Below are 22340 nucleotides of genomic sequence, written 5' to 3'. Positions count from 1 at the left end.
TGCTAGAGTACACTCTGCGAAACGTTCTCCAGCGCGTCTGACAGTGATACGAGTAGTCGAACGCGTCCGTCTGGCTTTCACAATTGTATTCTTTTGCCATCTAGAGCCCATGCAGACTTAGGCTCAGCAACCCTATTGGGAGTCTTACGGTGCCTTGTAGAGTATCTCCTAATAACTATAACATCACATCCAGCTTTTCTTCTTCTTCTTCACGTGCCATCTCCGCGACGGAGGTTGGCAATCATCATGGCTATTCTGATCTTAGATGCTGCTGCTCTGAATAGTTCAATTGATGTGCATCCGTACCATTCCCTCAAGTTACGCAACCATGAGATTCTTCTTCCTCCTACACTTCTCTTGCCCTGGATTTTCCCTTGTATAATCAATTGAAGTAGGTTGTATCTCTCATTACGCAAAACATGCCCCAGGTATTGCAGCTTTCGTGTCTTGATGGTTTCCAATACTTCCATTCTTTTGTTGATTCTTCTCATGACTTCGTTGTTTGTTACATGCTCGGTCCATGATATCTTCAGGATTCTTCTATACACCCACATTTCAAATGCTTCCAACTTTTTAGCAGTCGACGCGTTAAGTGTCCATGCTTCTATCCCATAAAGCAGAGTCGAGAAAATATAGCACCTTGCGAGCCTAACTCTCAAGTCCAATTTTAGTTCTCTTGCACAAAGTACCTTTTTCATTTTATTGAAGTTTGTACGTGCTTTCTCTATTCGAACTTTGATTTCTTTGGAGTAATCGTTTGTGTGATTAATTATTGTGCCAAGATAGTGGTAGTTTTGAACTTGTTCTAAAGCACTACCGTTAATTGTCAGGCTTTCACCATTATTTTGGGTTTTTGATATCCTCATAAATTTGGTTTTCTTGGTGTTTATTGATAATCCATATTCCTCTCCATACTCAACTATCTTGTTCATTAGCTTTTGGAGGTCTCGGAGGTTGTCTGTTATTATGATAGTATCGTCTGCATATCTAATGTTGTTAATTGGTGTTCCATTGACCTTGATTCCTGCTGTTTCTCCCTCAAGAGCTCTTTTCATAATTTCTTCAGAGTATGCATTGAATAGTAGTGGTGACAATACACACCCCTGTCGCACTCCTTTTTTAACTTCGAACTCTTCTGATGTGTGTTCATTAATTCGTACGTGTGCCTGCTGTTTATAATATAGATTTGTTATAATTCGAAGGTCATTGTGTTGTATTTGTTTTGCTTTGAGGATGTCCATTAGCTCTTTGTGGCGGACTTTGTCGAAAGCTTTGTTGTAGTCTATGAAACAGACGTACATATCTTGGTTCACATCCAAGCATCTCTGGATTAGTACGTTGAATGCAAATAGAGCTTCACGGGTACCTACGCCATTACGGAATCCAAATTGAGTTTCTTCAATATCCATATCAAGTGTTTTGTAAATGCGTTTATGAATGATCTTTAAAAACAATTTAAGTGTGTGAGACATCAGGCTTATGGTACGGTGGTCAGTGCATTCTCTAGCATTTTTCTTTTTTGGGAGACAAATGAATGTTGAGGTCAACCATTCGTTGGGTATGTCACCCGATTGATAAATTTTATTAAAAAGTTTTAAGAGGACATCAATGTACTCATTTTCTATTATTTTAAGGATATCAATAGGCAGTTGATCTGGCCCCGGGCTTTTTCCGTTTTCGGTGTTCTTTAGTGCATACATTATTTCTTCCTTTGTAATTTCTGCACTTGTTTCTCTGTCCTCAAAAGACAAGTCTTGTGGGTTTCCTCTTTCGTCGTCGAAGAGCTCTTCCATATACTCTTCCCATCGTTTTAGTTTTTCGTCAGTCGTTATCATAGTATTTCCATTTTTATCTAAAAGAGTTGTATTGTGGTTTCTTTTTTGCAGTCCTGCCATTTCTTTAACCTTTTTATGTATGTTGAATAGGTCTTTTGAAAAGACCTATTCAACATACATAAAAAGGTTTTAGGTTGAAAAGATCCAGCTTTTAACAAAGATGTAATTAATAACAAACACATTTTGTACAATTTTCAGGGTTATTACCCAGATATTTAGTGGCTTGTCTCATGTATGCCTGGTAAATGCACTGATGATGGACTAGTAAGTCCGAAAACGTTCTGTTGTGATGTAGCCCGAAAGGTTTTTTTTAATTATACACCTTTTACAAAGGAATTTTAAATAAAACAATTGTATTCTTGTTCAACCATAAGTAGGACAGCTCGATTTCTTAACAGAACAATTTTCTCTATTATCTGCAAAGCGTAATATATTTTCTGTAGATTTAGAAAAATTTATTGTATTTCAAGTTGAGGAAATATATATAAAACAAACAACCTTTAGACTACAAAAATGGTAATTTAGGTGGATTTGCTCATAATCATGTTTTATCTCGGGCAAAACAGTTCAATTTTTTTTAATTTCTTCAATTTTTGGAAACATGAAAGAAGTTATATCAATTCAACATATTAAAAATATTACTGGAGATGAATTGTACAAAATGATCAAGTATGGCCATTTTAAAAATTTTAATAATACAACTTTAAAATAATATTTATAATCACGCGTAACATTAGTCTTAATCAAAATATGTTTTCAAAATTAACAGCAAATTCAACCAAGAAACATTATTTTAATTTGATTATGGATTGCTCCACATTTGGTTCGATAAGTACTGTCACTAAAAAATATAAGAAATATTTGGATATATTTAAAGAATCCTATGAAAACTTTTATAGTTCCTGATTTTCATTTTCACAATAAAATTACAAATTTAGTAATTAAAGCAGCTCCCAATTTAAATTATAAACAATTTATCCATCAAACAATGAAAAACAGAATGTTAACTTAGTTTGCATTCTTTTTAATGAAATAACTCACGCTGTATATTTAATTGTGAAGGTACTGCTGAATTTATTAATGTAATTATAAAATGGTGGTCAATGGTTAGCATAAAAATCCGCTGTAATATAAATTAAAAGGAAATGGGTTTTTTAATTTGATGGCATAAATGATGAGCGCATCTAATTTTTTGAAAACTTTTTAAAATAAATGAATGGAGAGAATTTGGAAATTACAATTATTTTTTATATGTTGATACACATAATGCTTTGCACCATTCTACTACAGTAATTATTAGCTCAATTAAACATTGAAAACAAAGATTTCTTGCAAATACTCACAGGAAAGTTTCAAACTGACAATATAAAATCTCGGTTTAGGGATTACATGCAGTTATCGGGTGGAAATTATTCTGTTGGTTTAAGACAAATTTATGAACCAGAAAAAATAATTAAGTTAAATAATTAAGTTAACTACTAATTTACATTCTGAACAGTATGGTCAAATTGAATTAAACATTTTTCATTTGGGGCATTTAAAAATGTATAAAGAAAGTAGTGATGAAAAAATAGATATTGCACCTTTAATGCAAATTGTAGATAAAAATTTAATAGAAATACCTAAAGAAATACTTGATTCTGTAGTACAGTATGTAGCTGGATATGTCAGTTTTAAAATTTCAACAAAATTATGTACAAATTGCATAAATGCTATTGTTAATAATGAGAGTAAAGATCCAGAAGAAATTTTTTCCTATTATATAGAAATTTCCTATTTTGAAATTTTAAACAGGTGGTTTAACTGTTCCATCAATGATTACTGTGCAAATTACTACCATAATTCATAATACACTGCAAACACTAATTTCTAAAGACTTTTCTAAAGACAATTTTTAAAATGTAGATACCATAAGTTAATATTAATAATAATAAAATTTATTTTAGGATACCTATATGTTTATTTAAACAACCTTAAACTGAAGTTCTTATTGATTTAATGCTACCTCTTTTAGCTAATATTTTTATTAATAATTATACGAAAGTAATTCAAAATAAATCTGACATAAGAAAAATAAAATAAAATACAATCTGACAAAAGACAAATCAAAGACAAAAGTGATAAAAAAAAATTGCGCAAAAAAAAGAAAATATTTAAATTTCAAAGTGACCAAGACATTGCATTTATATGAGTTTAATCTTGATTGCCTACCTTTTCTTTTAAGATTTTTTTACTGTTATATTTATGATCAGTGTATTTTGTGTACTAACGACTGCGTCCATTAACTAAAAAAAAATAAATAATATTTTGTGTTAATTTAATCAAATACAACTCTAAAATTATATTCTTCCCGCAAAATGCACAGTATTATATCTAATGTCGACAGTGTTGCCACATCGAATGTAAAAGTCTTGTTTATGCGGACTATGATCCAACATTACTAGGTCCACTTTAGCCAAACTTGTGCTGGTAACTTGTCTAAAATCATATTTTGCTTGGAACCAAAATTTATTCTTATTTAAATAATCCAAAAGTATGTTGTTAACTCATGCTTCTACAATTTTGAACATAAAAACACACTTGCTTATCAGTAATTGCACTCTGTATTCAATGTAGAGTCAATGCCAATAAACTTAAAATAGTAGAACATAAAATTACAAAATTAATTATAGAGTCTGCTTTTTTCAAAAATTTGGTTGTATCCTTGTTTGACTTTATTAAGTAACTTTTAAATATAAATTTTATATAAAAATCTTACCATCTTGTTCAAACTTAAACCATTATTGTGTAGGTGCTGTACTAAAATGTTGTTTCTTATATTTTGTACCTCTATCCTTGATCTAACATTCTGCATAAGTTGGTCCCATATGAAAGCAGTTGAATGATTACAGATGCTGCAAGTAATATAATACAGTAAGTCTAGAGTGGCAACCATCCAGTCAACACCATCCATACATTTCTGGAGGATGGTAAATCGTAGATGGAAGGTAAATTTAAACATGGACGGTATAGAAGAATAGTTGGATTGACAGTTTGATGGACGTTATCTATCGATAAACACAACTATATAATACAATAGAATAGCGGCAGAATTTTAGATGCGACACAGCATATAATATAATTAATTGCTGCAAATTGGCAAAAAATGAAATCCAGAAATGATTTAAGCTCTGAGTTGTCCAACTCCGATGAAGAAATTGATCAATAAGTTAGGGCGTAAATAATTTCTGGACTTCAGTTTTACTATGATATGTATAATTTTAGTTTTAAGTTACAATATGATTTTTTTATTATGTTTCAACATATATGATTTTGGTTGTTACAACGTTATGTACGAATTTCGTTTTATGTTACAACAATATTTTCAACAGCAAATAGTCAAGGAAAGGTTTTTGCAAAAAAAAAATTGCTGACCAGAAGCGATAAGTGCAGGAATATGAAGAAAGAACTATGACCAAATGGTGTTATTTAACCATTTTCAGAATCTCCAAAGACAATCCAGAGGAAAGTGTGAGCATTGTAAAGCAAAACAATCATATCATCCACTTAAACACACAACCAATTACGAACAAGTATAGATGTCATAAATTCTGTTAAAAAAAAACAGCATAATTATTGTCTTGCTCTTTGTACAACTAAGCACTGAAAGCATGGTGGCAGTGCAATAATATGGCAAATTAATACCATTGTAAGTCTAGAACTACAGTTTAGATCTGATGGGTAATAGTCTTTTTTTTTGTGGCCTTATATTAAAGACTGCTGGTGCATAATTACGAGTAGCATTCCATGAGGGCTTGAGTCGCAGAAAGTTAATTCTCTATTTTGCGTCAAAGTGATAAGTGTTCTCTATTTTTAAGTAATTATTGGAATTCTCTAGATAGTAAAAAGCAGGGCGCAAGGCCAAAAGGAAGGCCACGGAAATGGTGAGAGGACGCGCAAAATTTTCTAGATGTGAGAACCTGGAGAAAATCGGCGCGGGACCGGCAAGGTTGTAGGCATAGTTTGGAGGAGGCTAAGGCTCGATTTGTGCTGTAGCGCCATCGGAGAGAGACAGAGGGAGGGAGAGATTGGGATTCTAAAGAAAATAGAGCCGCCTCATTAATACGTATTGCGAGGACAGAGTGAGTATATTAAGATTAATGAAAGAAGTCTTCACATCCTCTCGATATTTTAGACCTGTGATAATCTTTAAGGCTCAAGTACACGGTACGAGTATACAAGCAGCTAACGGAGTGAGTGCATCGAGTACATTGGACTAGTTTATGAGCGGATTATGAAAAAGCCGGCTTGTACTAGCAAACTCGTCCCGTATACTTTAGTGTCCTAGACTACAAGCCCATGTGGTATTTTTAATGGGACATTTGACCCAGGATGAATCACATATAAATCAATACTACAATATGTAATAACAACTTTCGAAACTATGCCGGCAATTGTTATTGGTACACAAAGCATGGGGGTTCAAATTAAGGGTTGCGCCTTAGATCTCTCACCCCTGTCCCAGCCAAAATGTACGGCGTTGCAAAAAAATTAATCTATATACCGAAAATAATATAAAAAATTTTTCCGAAAAATAAATTTTCTCTGCTCCTGGTACCAATATTTTTGTATGACATTAGGTCGCAGGTCATTATTTTTATATTATCTACCTAAGTTATAAATGCCCTACAAAAATGTTTGGCCAAAAAAACTTACCGCCTTGAGTGGTAAGTTTATCCTACCTGTGACTCACATGTACCGATAAGAATTGATGGCATAGTTTCTAAAGTTGTTATTTTCGTCTTTGTAGTCCAAATATTTGAATGACCTGTGTCCCCAGACAAATAGTGTCTAAGAGCACACTGAGTGAAAAATAATAGGCAGTGCCTAGAGTGTCTGGCCACAATTTTTGATAAATTCCCTGAATATTTTGATAATTCGGTTTCCCGAACTGTCGGGACGTCGCGGCACTGTCCCTTTGGCGTCTCGTGTGTCGATGCAACCGAGTTGAGTGAGCGCTGTGTGCATTCTGACATACATCGCGGATTGCGAGCGATGGCGGGCCGGTGCTGCCGGCGTATTAATGTAGTATCGTCGAGCTTTTGTTTTGTTTAATTACACATGCGAAGTTTTGATATTGACTTGATATTGATATGATAATATTATTAAAAAAACTAGGAAACGACGTGAAGACTCAGGCGAGAACAGTAATGCAACTTTAGGTAAAGGGAAGAAATATGGGAAATATTTGAATTTTGGATTTACCTGCATTACTAAAGGGGATGTAGAACTTCCTCAATGTGTTGTTTGTCATAAAGAGTTGACACCTGAAATTATATTTCCTAATAAACTAAAATGGCATTTAGAATCACCTCACAGTTAGTTACAAGGTAAGCAGAGAGACTTTTTTGTTAAGAAAATTGAAAAAAATTGTGAGAGCTAAATCATCAGTCCATAGCTTTGGTTTCAAGAGCATCAGTTCCTACCAAAGCATTGCTTGCCTCCTACCTGGTAGCTCACCATGTTGCCAAATGTAAGAAACCACACACAGCTGCTAAGGACTGGTCCGACCTGCAGCTATTGATATGGTATCAGTGATGATTGTATCATATTCACTACATGAAACTTTCAGGTTTATTTGCCATTCAACTGGATGAGGTGACTGATAGTAATAGTAATGCTTAATTGATATGTTACATACAAGAAACATATGTATGTGAGGATTTATTATTTTGAAAAAAAAATATATGAAATTATTGAAATTTTAATTCATATATGACAGAAAATAATTTTAACTGGGAAAATTGTAAAGGTGTATGTACGGATAGTGCCTGAATGATGTCTGGACAATATGGAGGACTACAAGCTCTCATCAAAACCAAGGCTCCAAGTGTAAAATGGACAAATTGTGTCATACATAGAGTTCTTAGCAACAAAGAAATTTATACTCGAATTAAGATGGATAGCATTATTAAAGAGGTGAACTACATTAAAACTTGGCCCATGAAATTGAGACTTTTTTATATGTTTTATAAAGAATTGGATGCTGAGCATACCTCTTTAATTTATTATTGCAACTCTCGTTGGGTGTCAAAAGATATGTATTAATACTGAGATTATAATAAAATTTGCATATTTATGTGACATATTTAACAAATTAAATGATCTTAATAAATCTTTGCAGGGAAACAATATTTATATCATGCAATTCTTCTTCTTCATGTATCATGTCCTTTCAGAACGTTGGTTACCATCATAGCTATCTTAATTTTATTCACTGCCACCCTAAATAGCATGCTTGTATCAACACCATACCAATCTCGCAAGTTCTTCAACCATGAGATTCTTCTTCGTCCTGGACTGTGTTTGCCTGCTATTTTTCCTTGCATGTATATTCTTCTATAGCACCACATTTCGAAAGCCTCAAGGCGATTTTCTTGACAGTCCAAGACTCGACAACATAAAGTAAGACCGAGAACATGTAGCAGCGAAGTAGGTGTATCCTCAATGCCAACTTTAGGTCTCTGTTACATAACACCTTGGACATCCTTCTAAAAGCCGCTCTAGCCTGCTCTATCCTAGATCTAATTTCTCTGTGACTTTCTGCGTTACAATTTAATTGCTGTCCAAGGTAAATGATTTTATCAACTTGCTCAAGTTTGGTATTATTTACATATATAGACAGTTTTATATGCTGTCGTTTACTTATTACGAGTATTTTGGTTTTTCTGTATGTTCAGATCCAAACCTGCCTCCCTACAACTCTCAACAACACTTTCAAGTAGTGTTTGCAGATCTTCTTGACTAGAAGCTGGGAGTACTGTATCATCCGCATATCACAAATTATTGATGACTTCACTGTTCACAAGTATTCCTTCTTGTTTTTCAGAAAGTGCTTTTCTGAATATTCTTTTGGAGTAAACGTTGAAAAGCAGGGGTGACAAGAGGCATCCCTGCCGTACTCCTCTTTTAATATTAAGAGCCTGTGATTCCACACCATCTACTAAAACTGATGTTGTTTGATTCCAATATAAATTTGCAATTATTCGAACATCTCTGCCGTCCAAGCCAATGTCTTTAAGAGCTTAGATCAATATAGAGTGCTTAACACGATCAAATGCCTTTTGGAAGTCAATAAAACAACAGTAGATGTCTACAGATATATCTCGACATCTTGCAAGTATGTTCATTCCAAACAGTGCCTCTCTCGTTCCAAACCCGTTAAGGAAACCAAACTGTGTGTCATCCAGGTATTCCTCACATTTATTGTAGATACAACCATGTATTACCTTCAGAAATAAGTGGTTAGAAATAAATGGTTTAACAAACTGATGGTTCTATAATCAGCACAGGTTTATCATGCAATTGGCAGATAAAATTACTGGGTTTCAGAGGAAGTTGCACTTATGGAAGAGAAAATTAGAAGATGAAGTCATTGACTGTCTGCCTGCTTTACAAATTATTAAACAAGAAAAATGGATAGAAATCCTTGAACCCTCTTTAAAAATAACAGTTACACATCTTTAAGAGAACACTTTAAAAAATATGACTGCATTAGACCCCATATTAACAATATGACTGGGTTACAAACCCTATCCAGTCACCCACACCATCAACATTTTCAACAGAGGAAGAACGACTAATGGAATTCTCCTGTTATTCCAGCCTAGAGCTTCAACATGACAAGGATAAACTGTTTGAATTTTGAAGCTGTGTTTCTCATGAATATTGTGTCATCAGCACTGCAGCGTTAAAGGTTTTATTACCATTTGTGACTTTATATTTAAGCAAAACAAGCTTTTCTGCAGTTGTAGTAATAAACAACAAGTACAGATCAAAAATAGATGTAGAGAAAGAAAAGAGTGACTCAATTTCCAAACTGGAGCTCCAGTTTCAGAAGTTATGCCCAGAAAAGCAAGCACATCCTTCTGATTAACCAGCCAGTTAGATAGATAAATATCTGTTTTTATTTTTATGCTTACATTTTGATTTTGTTCTTATTTTCCCATAAAAATTATAAATGTCCAAATAGTGTTTTTCTGATAACCTGTTACTAAGTTAGTACTAAAATTAGTAAGCATTTTTGGAGGCTGGGTTGAGGGGGGTCTATAAATAACTTCCACATAATATAATAACAAACTTTAAAAACAATCATAGTTGTTCACAGAGCACCAATTGAAATGTGCAATCTCACAGACTATCAATAACTGTGAAAAGGCCCTAGCATTCTACAGTAAAATTTAATAATAAACTTTAAATATACATTCAACAAGATGATACTACTTATATGGTGTTTAAAAGGAAACTATTTCAATATCTTGTTAACATATACCCTTATACTATATCAGCTTACTCACCTTCTGAAGCATTCATAAATGAAATGTGTAGTTATTTTAAATGTCCCAAAAAGGTCCCTAAGTTCAGATATCTTGGTAGTTGGATAACTGAAGATCTAGATCCTGACATAGATACGTAGAAGGATTGAGCAAGCCAGAACAGCATTTACTAATATGAGAACCTTGCTAAGCAGCAGCATCCTTAACTTAATGCTTTGATATCGCTTTGTAAAATGTTACATTTACTCCATACTGCTATATGGTGTAGAAACTTGGACCATAAAGGTCAATGTAACGAACCGATTGGAGGCCTTTGAAATGTGGATATTTAGAAGACTACTTAAAATTTCCTGGACAGATCACACAACAAATATCGAAGTATTAAATCGAATGGGCAGAGAATGAGAATTGCTGCCAATAATAAAAAGAAGAAAATCTGCTTATCTGGGTCATATATTTCAAAATTCCAAGTACCAGTTCTTAAACCTTATTATGGAAGGGAAGATAGAAGGAAAACGGGGCATCAGAAGAAAGAAATACTCAAGGCTTAAAAACATAAGGGATTGGACAAATCTAGATGCCCATGCACTCTTTACAGCCACGCAAGACTGAGAGGAGTATGCCAGAATTGTTGCCAACATCCACTAATTGGATAGGGCACCATAAAAAGAAGATTTTAAATGTCATAGTCTGTATATTTTAGATGTACTATGATTTCATTGTTAATAATTAGATATAAGATATAACTAACCTGCATTTTTTATCCTATTTTGCCTTGTAACAAGATTTCACCTGTTTTTTTCTTTTATGTATTTATTTTATCTATTACTTTTTGTACATTTAGATAAATTATAGTTTAATCATTTAGATAAGTAAAAATTTATCCAAATAAAAAACTACTCTACCCTACATATGATTTTGGTTAAGATACAATGATATGATTTAGGTTTTAAGTTACAATAATATCTATACTTTTTGTTGTTGTGCGATGATATGTACGATTTTTGTTGTAAGTTGTCTATAACTTTACAATAAAAGTTAATAAAACTTTTTTTATGTGGGATAGACGAAAATCAGTGAAAATCTGACGAAAACTATCCATTCATCCAGAAAATGTATGTACCCCAAAAATACACCATCAAACTGGCCACTCCAAGTGGATGGATTGTTTAATGGATAGATGAGTGGGTGGATAATTGGACATTGATGAATGGTCAAATGTATATGGGTGGGTAGATGGACGGTATGTATCAAAAAAATCGATGATATCACAAAAAACTATCCAACTTGCCAGTCGTAAAGTACAAAAAAGTCATTCCCATTTTATAATATATGTGGAAATATATTAAAAGAACAAAATCATCCCATCTCTGGGACACAGAGGCCACATTAAAATTAAATTTTTATTACTAAAGTTTCCACATCGGAATGCAATTTTTAAAGAAAGCATATTTTTTGTTTATTACAACATAAAACAAAAATTGTTTATTTGCAAATTATAATAAAGGACAATAAAGTTAATTAAGAAATATCAGAAAATAAAAAAATTGTTTAAGTATATTTAAATTGTATTTTGACAGCGGCTTTCGATCTGGAGGTCGAAATAATAATTATAATATAAAGTAAATATTTTATATAATTAACATTTATTGTAGGTTAAATTCAAAAAAGTGTAATGTACCTACCTACTCACATGTAAGATAATTAAAGTATCTATGTATTTCTATATAGTTTTTAGTCACCTGGTATATGTTATTTACAATTATGAAAAGTTCTCATGTATAATCACTAATAATTATTTGCTGTTAGAAATCAGAATCAATACTCTTCATAAATATTTTCCTATTTAGAATAAATAAGTTTCGCTAGTTTATTCACCTAATACTTCGTATCTATGGAATAATAATAATTTATTTCTCTTATTTCTTTGTTCGATAAGCTATCCGTATTTGCTATTTTAATATTAATATTTGAGTCCAATCTCTTGTACTCAAATCCATCCAGAAACATCGTTAAATAATTGTAGATAACAGAACTTATATATTCATAGTTTTAAGAAATAACAAGCAGAGTGTAATTTTCATCCTCTAATATAATAAATTTATACATGTCAATATATTCTGTTTAATTCCAAAACAAAGAGTTAGTCCGGAGAAGAAATAAACGCATAGTATTCCATAACAAAATTTGGTGTCAGAAGTGGGATATTAGTAGCAGAGTTCCTCTGATTGCTGATAGAAGGAGAGCTGAGGAATTTTTGAATTGACTTGTTTCCTTCGAGGAATCATTCAAAAAAAAACTGTCAGTGTGGAAAAATCGCCACTACAACTAATTACATTGGGGTCCAGTACATCCAGTTCGAAATCCAGTTCCAGTCATAACCCAATTGTAGTTCCATCGGAAGTAGAGGTGAACCCGTGGAATAATAGACTATGCGACCAACAACAATATTCTACTTGTAAGTACATTCTATCTTAAATTCTGTCTCATATTTTAAAAATCTTGTAAACGTATGTCTACTTTATATCCTGATATAAGTAACTTATTTGACGAACAAATACCTTCTCCCGACTCAAATTCTCTTTCAAATTCTTCTACTTCTAATTCAAATAAAATGTCAGTATCAATTGAAATAGCTGAAAAACTTCTCATTCGATTTGATGGTACAAAATCAAAATTATACGAATTCATAGACAATTGTGATAAAGCATACAATTTAGTAAATCCGCAATCCAAACCCATCTTATTAGCCATTATAGAAACTAAATTAACCGATAAAGCTAGGGCCATAACTAGAAACAGAACATTTGACGAATGGAAAGATTTAAAAGACTTCTTATTAGATGCTTATTCTGAACGCCGAACTGAAGGTCAGTGGCAATTGGAATTACATTCCTTACGTCAGATGCCCAGTGAAAATGTAATGTCATTTGCAAATAAAGTTGAAAATTGCTATATAAAATTAATAAATACACTTGATCCAGACTTATCTCCAGATGCAAGAAATGCATGTACTAAACTCTTAAAAACTCAAGCACTAAATGTCTTTATTAGAGGATTAAACAAAGACCTCTCTATTTTAATCAAAGCCCGAAATCCAGATTCCTTAGAAAGAGCTGTTGCTATAGCAATTGCCGAAGAACAAGAACAGTTATCAAGACAAGAAATTTTCAGACCATTCTGTAATATTTGCAAACGAAATAACCATTCCTCAAATAACTGTCGATATAAAAACAATTCAGATAGAAATGTTAGACATCTTCAAAATTCTAGTTTTCAAAACCCAAAATATCCTAATTCAAATCTTCAAAGGTCAAATTCTCAAAATCAAAATTATAAACCTTCAAATTCAAATTCCAATTCTGATTTTCCTCCAAACTTAAGAAAAGAAAATACCAACACTTCCCAACGTTTTTGCAGATACTGCAAAAAACCAGGTCACGTTATAGAAGAATGTAGAAAACGCGAATTTAACAATAAAAACAAAAATCCAACAAATTCTTTAAACTTCCAGAATCCTCGACAACCAACGGTCGATTCTCGAGGAGTTCGTTCAGTTCAGGCCGTATCACAACCATCAACTTCTCAGTCACTTCCTATGTAGATTTACCCTTAGTAAATAATTCTAATCCATCCTCTTGCAAGTTTCTAATCGATACAGGCGCAGATATTTCTTTAATTAAATATTCAAAAATACTAAACATTCCAAAAATTTATTCTAAGTCTATTACTCTACGAGGCATTGATAAAAATGTCTTAAATCCAAATAAAACTATATGTAGTTGTAACGTAAATTTCAAGATAAAAGATTTTGTCCAAACTCATGTTTTCTATGTCGTAGAAGACGATTTTCCTCTTCATTTCGACGGTATATTAGGTAGCGATTTTTTTGAAATAAATAAATGCCAAATTGATTATAAAGAAAATAAATTAAACTTTAAAAATTGTTCTATTTCAATCGAATATATAAAATCCCCATTAAACAATGACAATGACGAATTTCTGAGAGATCAAAATATCGAGACAAGTTCTAATATCGATGAAATATTTCCTTATGATGCTAAATCCATAGAGGATCATTCTTATTTAGAAACCAATGATATCCAAATAACCTTAAGTAGTGAAGAACTACTATCCAATCCAATTCAATCTAAATCTAACTCTAAATCCAAAGAAAATTCAAGTCCAAAATGTGTAAAATCCACTGAGATATGCACAAATAAAACTTGTAACTCTTCACGAAATCATAAATCAAAATCCTGTTCAGAAGAAAAATCCTGTTCAGACGATCTTATACTAAATCAAAACTCTAATTCTAACTCAAGAAGTAATAAAACTATTCTATCCGCAAGAACTGAAACAATTGTTCAAATTAAAGTAATAAATAATGAATTAAGCGAAGGATTATGTCCCGAACGCGAAATCTTTAAAGGTGTATTTTTATGTCCTAGTGTTGTTAAAGTAAAAAATGATTTCTTTTTAACCTCAATCGTAAACACTACTGAAACGGATGTTGAATTAAACGATATTCAAGTAGCAATAGAAAAAATTCCAAATTTACAAAACAATGCAAATATACGAAAAATGTCTTCTTATAAAGATAATACGAATTCTAACAGAATTGCTAAATTAAAAAATGCCTTGAGAACAGATCATTTAAATAGTGAAGAAAAATCATCTTTAATTTCTATTTGCAAGGAGTACAATCATATCTTTTATCTGGAAGGAGATCAACTTACCAGTACAAATGCCATAACTTGCAAAATTCCTTTAAATTCTAATGTACCTATTAGCACTAAATCATACAGGTATCCTGAAGTACACAAACATGAAGTCGAAACTCAAATAAAAGGTATGCTAGATCAAGGTATTATCGAAGAATCAACTTCGCCATGGAATTCGCCCCTTTGGGTTGTGCCAAAAAAGGCCGATGCTTCAGCAAAGAAGAAATGGCGAATTGTTATAGACTATCGACGACTAAATGATATTACTATAGGAGATTCATTTCCACTTCCGAATATAGTCGATATATTAGACCAATTGGGTCATTCAAAATATTTTTCAACAATAGATTTAACATCAGGATTTCACCAGATCAAAATGGATCCTGAGGATTCTCCAAAGACTGCTTTCTCAACTCCGTCTGGACATTATCAATATTCACGAATGCCATTTGGATTAAAAAATGCTCCCAGTATTTTTCAAAGGCTAATGAATACTGTCCTCTCAGGAATACAAAATTACAGATGTTTTGTCTATCTCGACGATATAGTCATTCATGCCGATACATTAGAAAATCATAATAAAAGATTAAAAGAAGTATTCGAAAAATTGTCTACATTCAACTTAAAAATACAACCAGATAAGTGCGAATTTTTTCGTCGCGAAGTAATGTATTTAGGACATTTAATAACTGAATTTGGTGTCAAACCGGACGAAAAAAAGGTATGTGCTGTTACAGATTTTCCTATACCCAGAACACAAAAAGATATTAAGAGCTTTTTGGGTCTCACTGGTTATTATAGACGCTTTATAAAAAATTTCAGTGCTTTAACACAACCTTTAACAAAACTGCTGAGGAAAAATGTTGAATTTAATTGGACAAGCATTCAACAACAGTCATTTGAGAACCTGAAATCAATACTTTGTTCAGAACCAATACTTCAGTACCCAGATTTTACCAAACCCTTTGTCTTAACAACGGATGCTAGTAATTATGCAATAGGGTCCATACTTTCTCAAGGTAAAGTACCAGATGATTTACCTATTGCTTATGCTAGTCGTACCTTGAACAAAGCGGAATCAAACTATAGCACAACAGAAAAAGAATTACTTGCAATTGTATGGAGTGTTAAACACTTTAGACCATATTTGTACGGAAATAAATTTTTCATTTATACGGATCATAAACCACTCACATGGCTATTTAATGTAAAAGATCCCGGATCAAGACTCGTTAGGTGGAGATTAGCATTAGAAGAATATAGCTATGAAATTATTTATAAACCAGGTAAATTAAATCAAAATGCTGATTGTTTAAGTCGTCCTCCTTTAACCATATCTGAAACAAATATTTGCGAAGAAAACAAAAACCCGGCAACAATCACCTTACAAATAAACAAAATGAGTAAAGAAAATAATGACACCTATTCACAGTTCTTATCTAAATCCGAAACTATATTAATAACAAATGATAATATAAAAGAAACAAATGAAAAGATTACATCATTTTCACAAAATTTAGCATTGTTTGTTTCCGTAGATTTAAATTTTAATGAGATCGTTCAGAAACAAATAAATAAACAATTCAGTCATATAGAAAAATTGAAAGCCAAAAATCCAAGACTAAATGACATTATATATATATTTCTGATCAAAATAAAAACTTTTATTACATATTTATAAAAAATAATTATTGGGACAATACCTCTTATGAAGATATATTTAATTCCCTAATAAAATTAAGAGACTGGTTATTAAACGATAAAATATTAAAAATTTGCCTACCCAGAATAACTTTTAGCTACGATAAATTAAGTTGGGGAAAAATTAGATCTATGATTAGATTTATTTTTAGAAAAACTGATATATCTATTATCATTTATCATGATATACTAACAAATCCTGAACCTGAGGAAATAACTACAATATTACAAGAGAATCACACTAGTCCTACGGCTGGACACTCTGGTTTTCATCGGACATACAATCGTATAAAAAAACATTTCAAATGGAATAATATGAAAAATGATATTAAAAACTTTATAAAAACCTGTGAATCTTGTCAGAAAAATAAACTCGTTAGAAAAAAATTCGTAAAGCCCATGGAGATAACAACAACAAGCTCAAATCCATTAGAAAAAATATTTTTAGATATAGTAGGTCCTTTACCTTTAACCGAGTCAGGTAATAAGTTCATATTAACATTACAAGATGACTTAACAAAATTTTCTCAAGCTTATGCAATTCCGAATCATGAAACCAAGACTATCGCTGAAAATCTGGTTCGTGGATTTATTTGCAAGTTTGGAAAACCCGATATAATAGTTACTGATCAAGGCCGAGATTTTACTTCCAAATTATTTTCTCAAATCGCCAAGCTTTTTAAAATCAGACATATAAATTGTACTGCTTATCATCCAGAATCAAATGCTGCATTAGAAAGGAGTCACGCTACTTTAGCAGACTACCTTAAACATTATATTAAAGCTGATCAATCCGATTGGGACGAATGGCTAGATTTTGCTATGTTTTCATATAATACAACTAATCATACTTCAACCAAATTCACACCATATGAACTAATATTTGGATATACACCTAATCTACCTAGCAGTATAATACGACCAGTAGAACTCAAATATACATATGAAGATTATTTAGATAATTTAACACTTAAGCTTAGAAAATCTCATGAGTTAGCAAAAACGAATCTATTAGAATCTAAAGTAGTCAGTAAAAAATATTATGACCAAAAGATTAATGACACCGTTTTCTTAGAAGGACAATTAGTATATCTCCAAAATGAGCAAACAAAGAAGGGTCAAACCAAAAAAACTTACACAAAATTATAATGGACCTTATAAAATTCTAGAGATAAATTCTCCTGTCAATTGCACAATTTTAGTAAATAAAAAACCAATAAAAGTTCACATGAATAGATTGAAACATGCTTTTGTTTCAGGTATGCAATAATATGGCTGACAAATAGTGAACAAATTCACAAGAAATATACCAATACTCCTATCAACAAATCACCTGGAATCTATTACGAACACATAAAAAATGTTCAATTTATTGAAACTCATTGGAACATATTAAGTCATATTCCTTTACAACCTTTTACAGACAAATTAAATTTTGTAGATCTCACCTATCAAAAAACATTAAGACTGTGTCAAAACAAACCAGTTCTTATTGAATTACGATTATGCGATACTTCACTAAAACTCTTAGGACAAATCATACCTAGACTCTTTCAAGATGAACAAACTTTAAAAAACATAATTCTGCATGAACATTTTAGACCAAAACGCGCTCTATTTAATGCAATTGGATCTGTTTTCAGGACCTTATTCGGTACCTTAGACAGTGATGATGCTGAAAATTTCAATAATGCTATTAACAAAGCTGAAAGTAACGAAAATCATCTTCTTGATTTACTAAAACAACAAATTCATGTAGTAAAAGCCACGATTGCAAATTTTAATAACTCTATTACAAATCTAGACCGAAACAAAGTGATTTTTGATAAAAATTTTGAATCAATTACCAATTACACAGATAAAATGAATAATAAATATTTTAATTTAGATTTAAAACAAAAAATTGAAGAACATTTTACCTTACTAACTTTCTTTATAACAGAATTACAACAAGAATATTCTACTTTAATAAACGTTATTCTATTTGCAAGAAATAATAACCTTCATCCTTCTGTTATAACACCTGAGCAACTAATTCAAGAATTATCTAAAACGGTAACGCATTTACCTAGTACATCGACTTATCCATTTCCATTGACTATCGATTATGCTCATAAATATTTCGATATCATTTTACTTAAATATATATATTTTGATAACAAGATTTTAATTACGGTTAGTATACCTTTGGTTAGTAATACTCCTTATTCTCTTTTTAAACTAATATCTCTTCCTATAATTCATCCAACATTAAAGAGACTTACCTTTATTCTTCCATCTGTCAAATATCTTGTTCTTTCAGAAAATAGAAACATTTATGTTACTATTGATACATTAGAAGACTGTTATTCATTAGATGAAGAAAAACTTATTTGCAAAAATCCTGATACTTTCCGATTTACACACACTAATCCAATTTGTGAAACTGAATTGTTAACTTCAATAACAAACATACCATCTAGTTGCGATACTCGTATAATTCAAACAGAATATGAAATTTGGCATAAATTAAACAAACCAAATTCTTGGATATATGTTTTACCCAAACCAACAGATTTAACTTTAAGCTGTCAGACTAGTACGCCAATATCTATTGTTCTTTCAAACACAGGTATTTTTTCTACTTCGAATAATTGCAAAACTTACACCGGATCAACTATTTTGATATCTGTCTCAAATCCAAAAGAAAGTAATTTTCAGTCTATCATTCCAGATTTATCCCTTCCAGAAGTCTGTTGTGATGATATTAAGATAAATAATGAATCCAAATTACACCTTGTTCCCTTACAATTAAATAATCTCGATCGAGATGCATTAAATTTAGCAAGCCATAAACTAGATAATTTAGAGAAAATGACCTCAGAAACAAATATTAATTTTTCAGACACAATAAAAAATAGTTCTTATTTCACTTATGCAATCTTATTTTTGATAAAATGTATGTTACTTTATATTTTATACAGGATAATTAAATATTTTTACCGACGATTTCGTAGAAATCCGTCACATAGTTGTCAACAAATTACAAATTGTTTAACACTAAATATATGTCAAAGTAAACGAAAACATGTACATGAGACAGATTTAAGTATAGATTGTAAACATAATAAAGACAATAATTATAGTGAATCCAAAAAGTGTGAAGAGACTAGTTTCACAGAGACTACACCGATAAGACGAAGTGAAAGACTATCGAGACTAAAAGAAACTATTTAAATGTGTTAAAATAAAATAATAATGTATACAAATGTTTTATACCATTTAAATGAAAATTCATTTTACAATTATTTTCATTCTTACAAAAGGAGGTGTAATGTACCTACCTACTCACATGTAAGATAATTAAAGTATCTATGTATTTCTATATAGTTTTTAGTCACCTGGTATATGTTATTTACAATTATGAAAAGTTCTCATGTATAATCACTAATAATTATTTGCTGTTAGAAATCAGAATCAATACTCTTCATAAATATTTTCCTATTTAGAATAAATAAGTTTCGCTAGTTTATTCACCTAATACTTCGTATCTATGGAATAATAATAATTTATTTCTCTTATTTCTTTGTTCGATAAGCTATCCGTATTTGCTATTTTAATATTAATATTTGAGTCCAATCTCTTGTACTCAAATCCATCCAGAAACATCGTTAAATAATTGTAGATAACAGAACTTATATATTCATAGTTTTAAGAAATAACAAGCAGAGTGTAATTTTCATCCTCTAATATAATAAATTTATACATGTCAATATATTCTGTTTAATTCCAAAACAAAGAGTTAGTCCGGAGAAGAAATAAACGCATAGTATTCCATAACAAAAGTTTAATCAAAAAAAGTAAAAGATATAATACATACGTTTTAAAATCATCTGGAATATTACCATCATATCCTAACGTTCTTAACCACTCTGTAGCTTGTAAATGTACGTCCATTTTCACATTGAACAACTAAAATCAAAATATTTGAATAATTCCCAAAAGGGCTAAAAATTAAATCTCCAATATTCGAATATTCGTTATATATAAACGGTTTGACAACATTGACAATTTCAGATTTGTATTTGACAAATGACAAGTCTTGAAGAGAGACAAAGAGAGTTCCTGGCCTACATATCTCTGGCCCCAACCAATTAAATTAAAGCTTCTTGCTATGCTGCTGATTTCTTTAAAATTGTAATATGTATAAAAATAATAGTTGGTAATGCAAAAATATTTTTGCAAGACTAAACCAAACCCAAATTATATAAAATTAGTATTTGTTTAATACATATTTTTAAATAAAGTAATAATACACAAATAGATTAATCATATTAGACACAAATCATTAAATTCTTTATATTTATTTTAAATTTACCTCTCAAAAGTAACGCATGTGCATTGTAAACTGTTGTGCTGTCTGGAGGTTTCGTAGAGGAGGAAAACCATCGATCGTTTTTATTTCGATATACATCGAAATTGGAGACAAGCTCTTGAAGAAAAAGGGTTAAAGCTTAAAACAAAAACAGAATTTTTGGAATCATTTTATTAAAGATAGTGTTACCACTATAAATAAAATTATTTATTTACATGAAACTTTGGAGTTTGCAATTATTGTTAAAAGTAATAGTTTTAAATATCTAGGTATTACAGGCGAATAGGGAAATAGATGGAGATGCAAGCAGTAGAGTTAGGGCAGCATGGATGAAGTGGAAAGAAGCGACTGCCGAGTGTTTTTTGTTGTTGAGAAAGATTCCAATGAACCTGACAGAAGAATTCTATAAAACCGTCGTAAGACCAGCTAAAATGTATTGAAGTGAATGTTGGCCAGTTTAAAGAGAAAATGTAACAACGAATGCATGCGGAGGAAATAGAATGCTTAAATGTATGAATTGTGACAAAAAAGGATAAACTTAAAAATAAGTATATTAGGGGAAGACTAGGAATGGCACCAAAATTGATGCCAAAATGAGATAGTTTAGGTTTAGAAGATTCAAGCATTTTGACGTCGAGACGTTACTCATCCAATACGAAGAGTTGCTGGAATGCATGGACCAAAGAAGGTCTGATAGGAGATGCTTAGGCAAAGGGTCTAGCCAGTCGAAGAAATGTAATTAGGGAATTCAACCTTGTATAGAGATAAAAAATAGATAAATTCAAAATCGTAACAATTCTTTGTTACAATCACAAAAATAATTGTTTCTCAATCTGTATGGCCATCTAAATATTTGTCACCATAATACATCAAAAATTTAGTTATGACGTTGAACTTTTACATCACTAATAACACGTTTAAGATATCTGCTAAAATATTTCACATTTCATTGGGGCACTTATTTTTTTTTTTCTTTATTTGAAACAATAACACAACTAATGAAAGAAAATAAAAAATTTCCTCCAAAATAAAAGGGGGTTAATAGAATTTGCGCGATTTTTGGTGTTTCTATTACAATTACCCTAGAATATACATTTTCATTCTAAAAATACGCATTTTACACAATTACAAAATATGTTTTAGGAATCCAAGAAGAATTATCTAAATATTTCGAATTCAGATGAGGTATTATATTAGCTTCAGACAAATGATGCTGTTTTAACTATATTTCATGTATTTTATTTCTTACTTGATTTGATAACAGCAAGAATAGAGCAGAAAATATTACGTTATTAAAAGCAATAATGACGAACGCAAATACTAGCGAAATAATTTTGCTTTAGTTCGATTAATAATCGTAGTTAATATTAATAATCGGGCATTCAAATCGATGCCACTATCGATAATCCAC

General features: G+C 31.3%; 1 protein-coding gene across 1 annotated transcript in view; it reads right to left on the bottom strand.

Annotated features, from left to right (window-relative positions):
* LOC140433488 (uncharacterized) overlaps positions 1-20648 on the bottom strand; it is a 54968-nt gene extending 34320 nt beyond the window's left edge. Inside the window, exons 1-2 of the mRNA XM_072521479.1 lie at positions 20435-20648; positions 4594-4729 (exon numbers count right to left, since the gene is read on the bottom strand). Coding sequence (XP_072377580.1) covers positions 4594-4729; positions 20435-20511 — 213 coding nt within the window. The 5' untranslated portion in view covers positions 20512-20648. The remainder of the gene's footprint in view (positions 1-4593; positions 4730-20434) is intronic.
* Between the last annotated feature and the right edge of the window lie 1692 nt (positions 20649-22340).

Source organism: Diabrotica undecimpunctata, chromosome 2 (assembly GCF_040954645.1).
Source record: "Diabrotica undecimpunctata isolate CICGRU chromosome 2, icDiaUnde3, whole genome shotgun sequence".
Lineage (NCBI taxonomy): Eukaryota > Metazoa > Arthropoda > Insecta > Coleoptera > Chrysomelidae > Diabrotica > Diabrotica undecimpunctata.
This window is presented reverse-complemented; position numbering and strand designations above follow the sequence as displayed.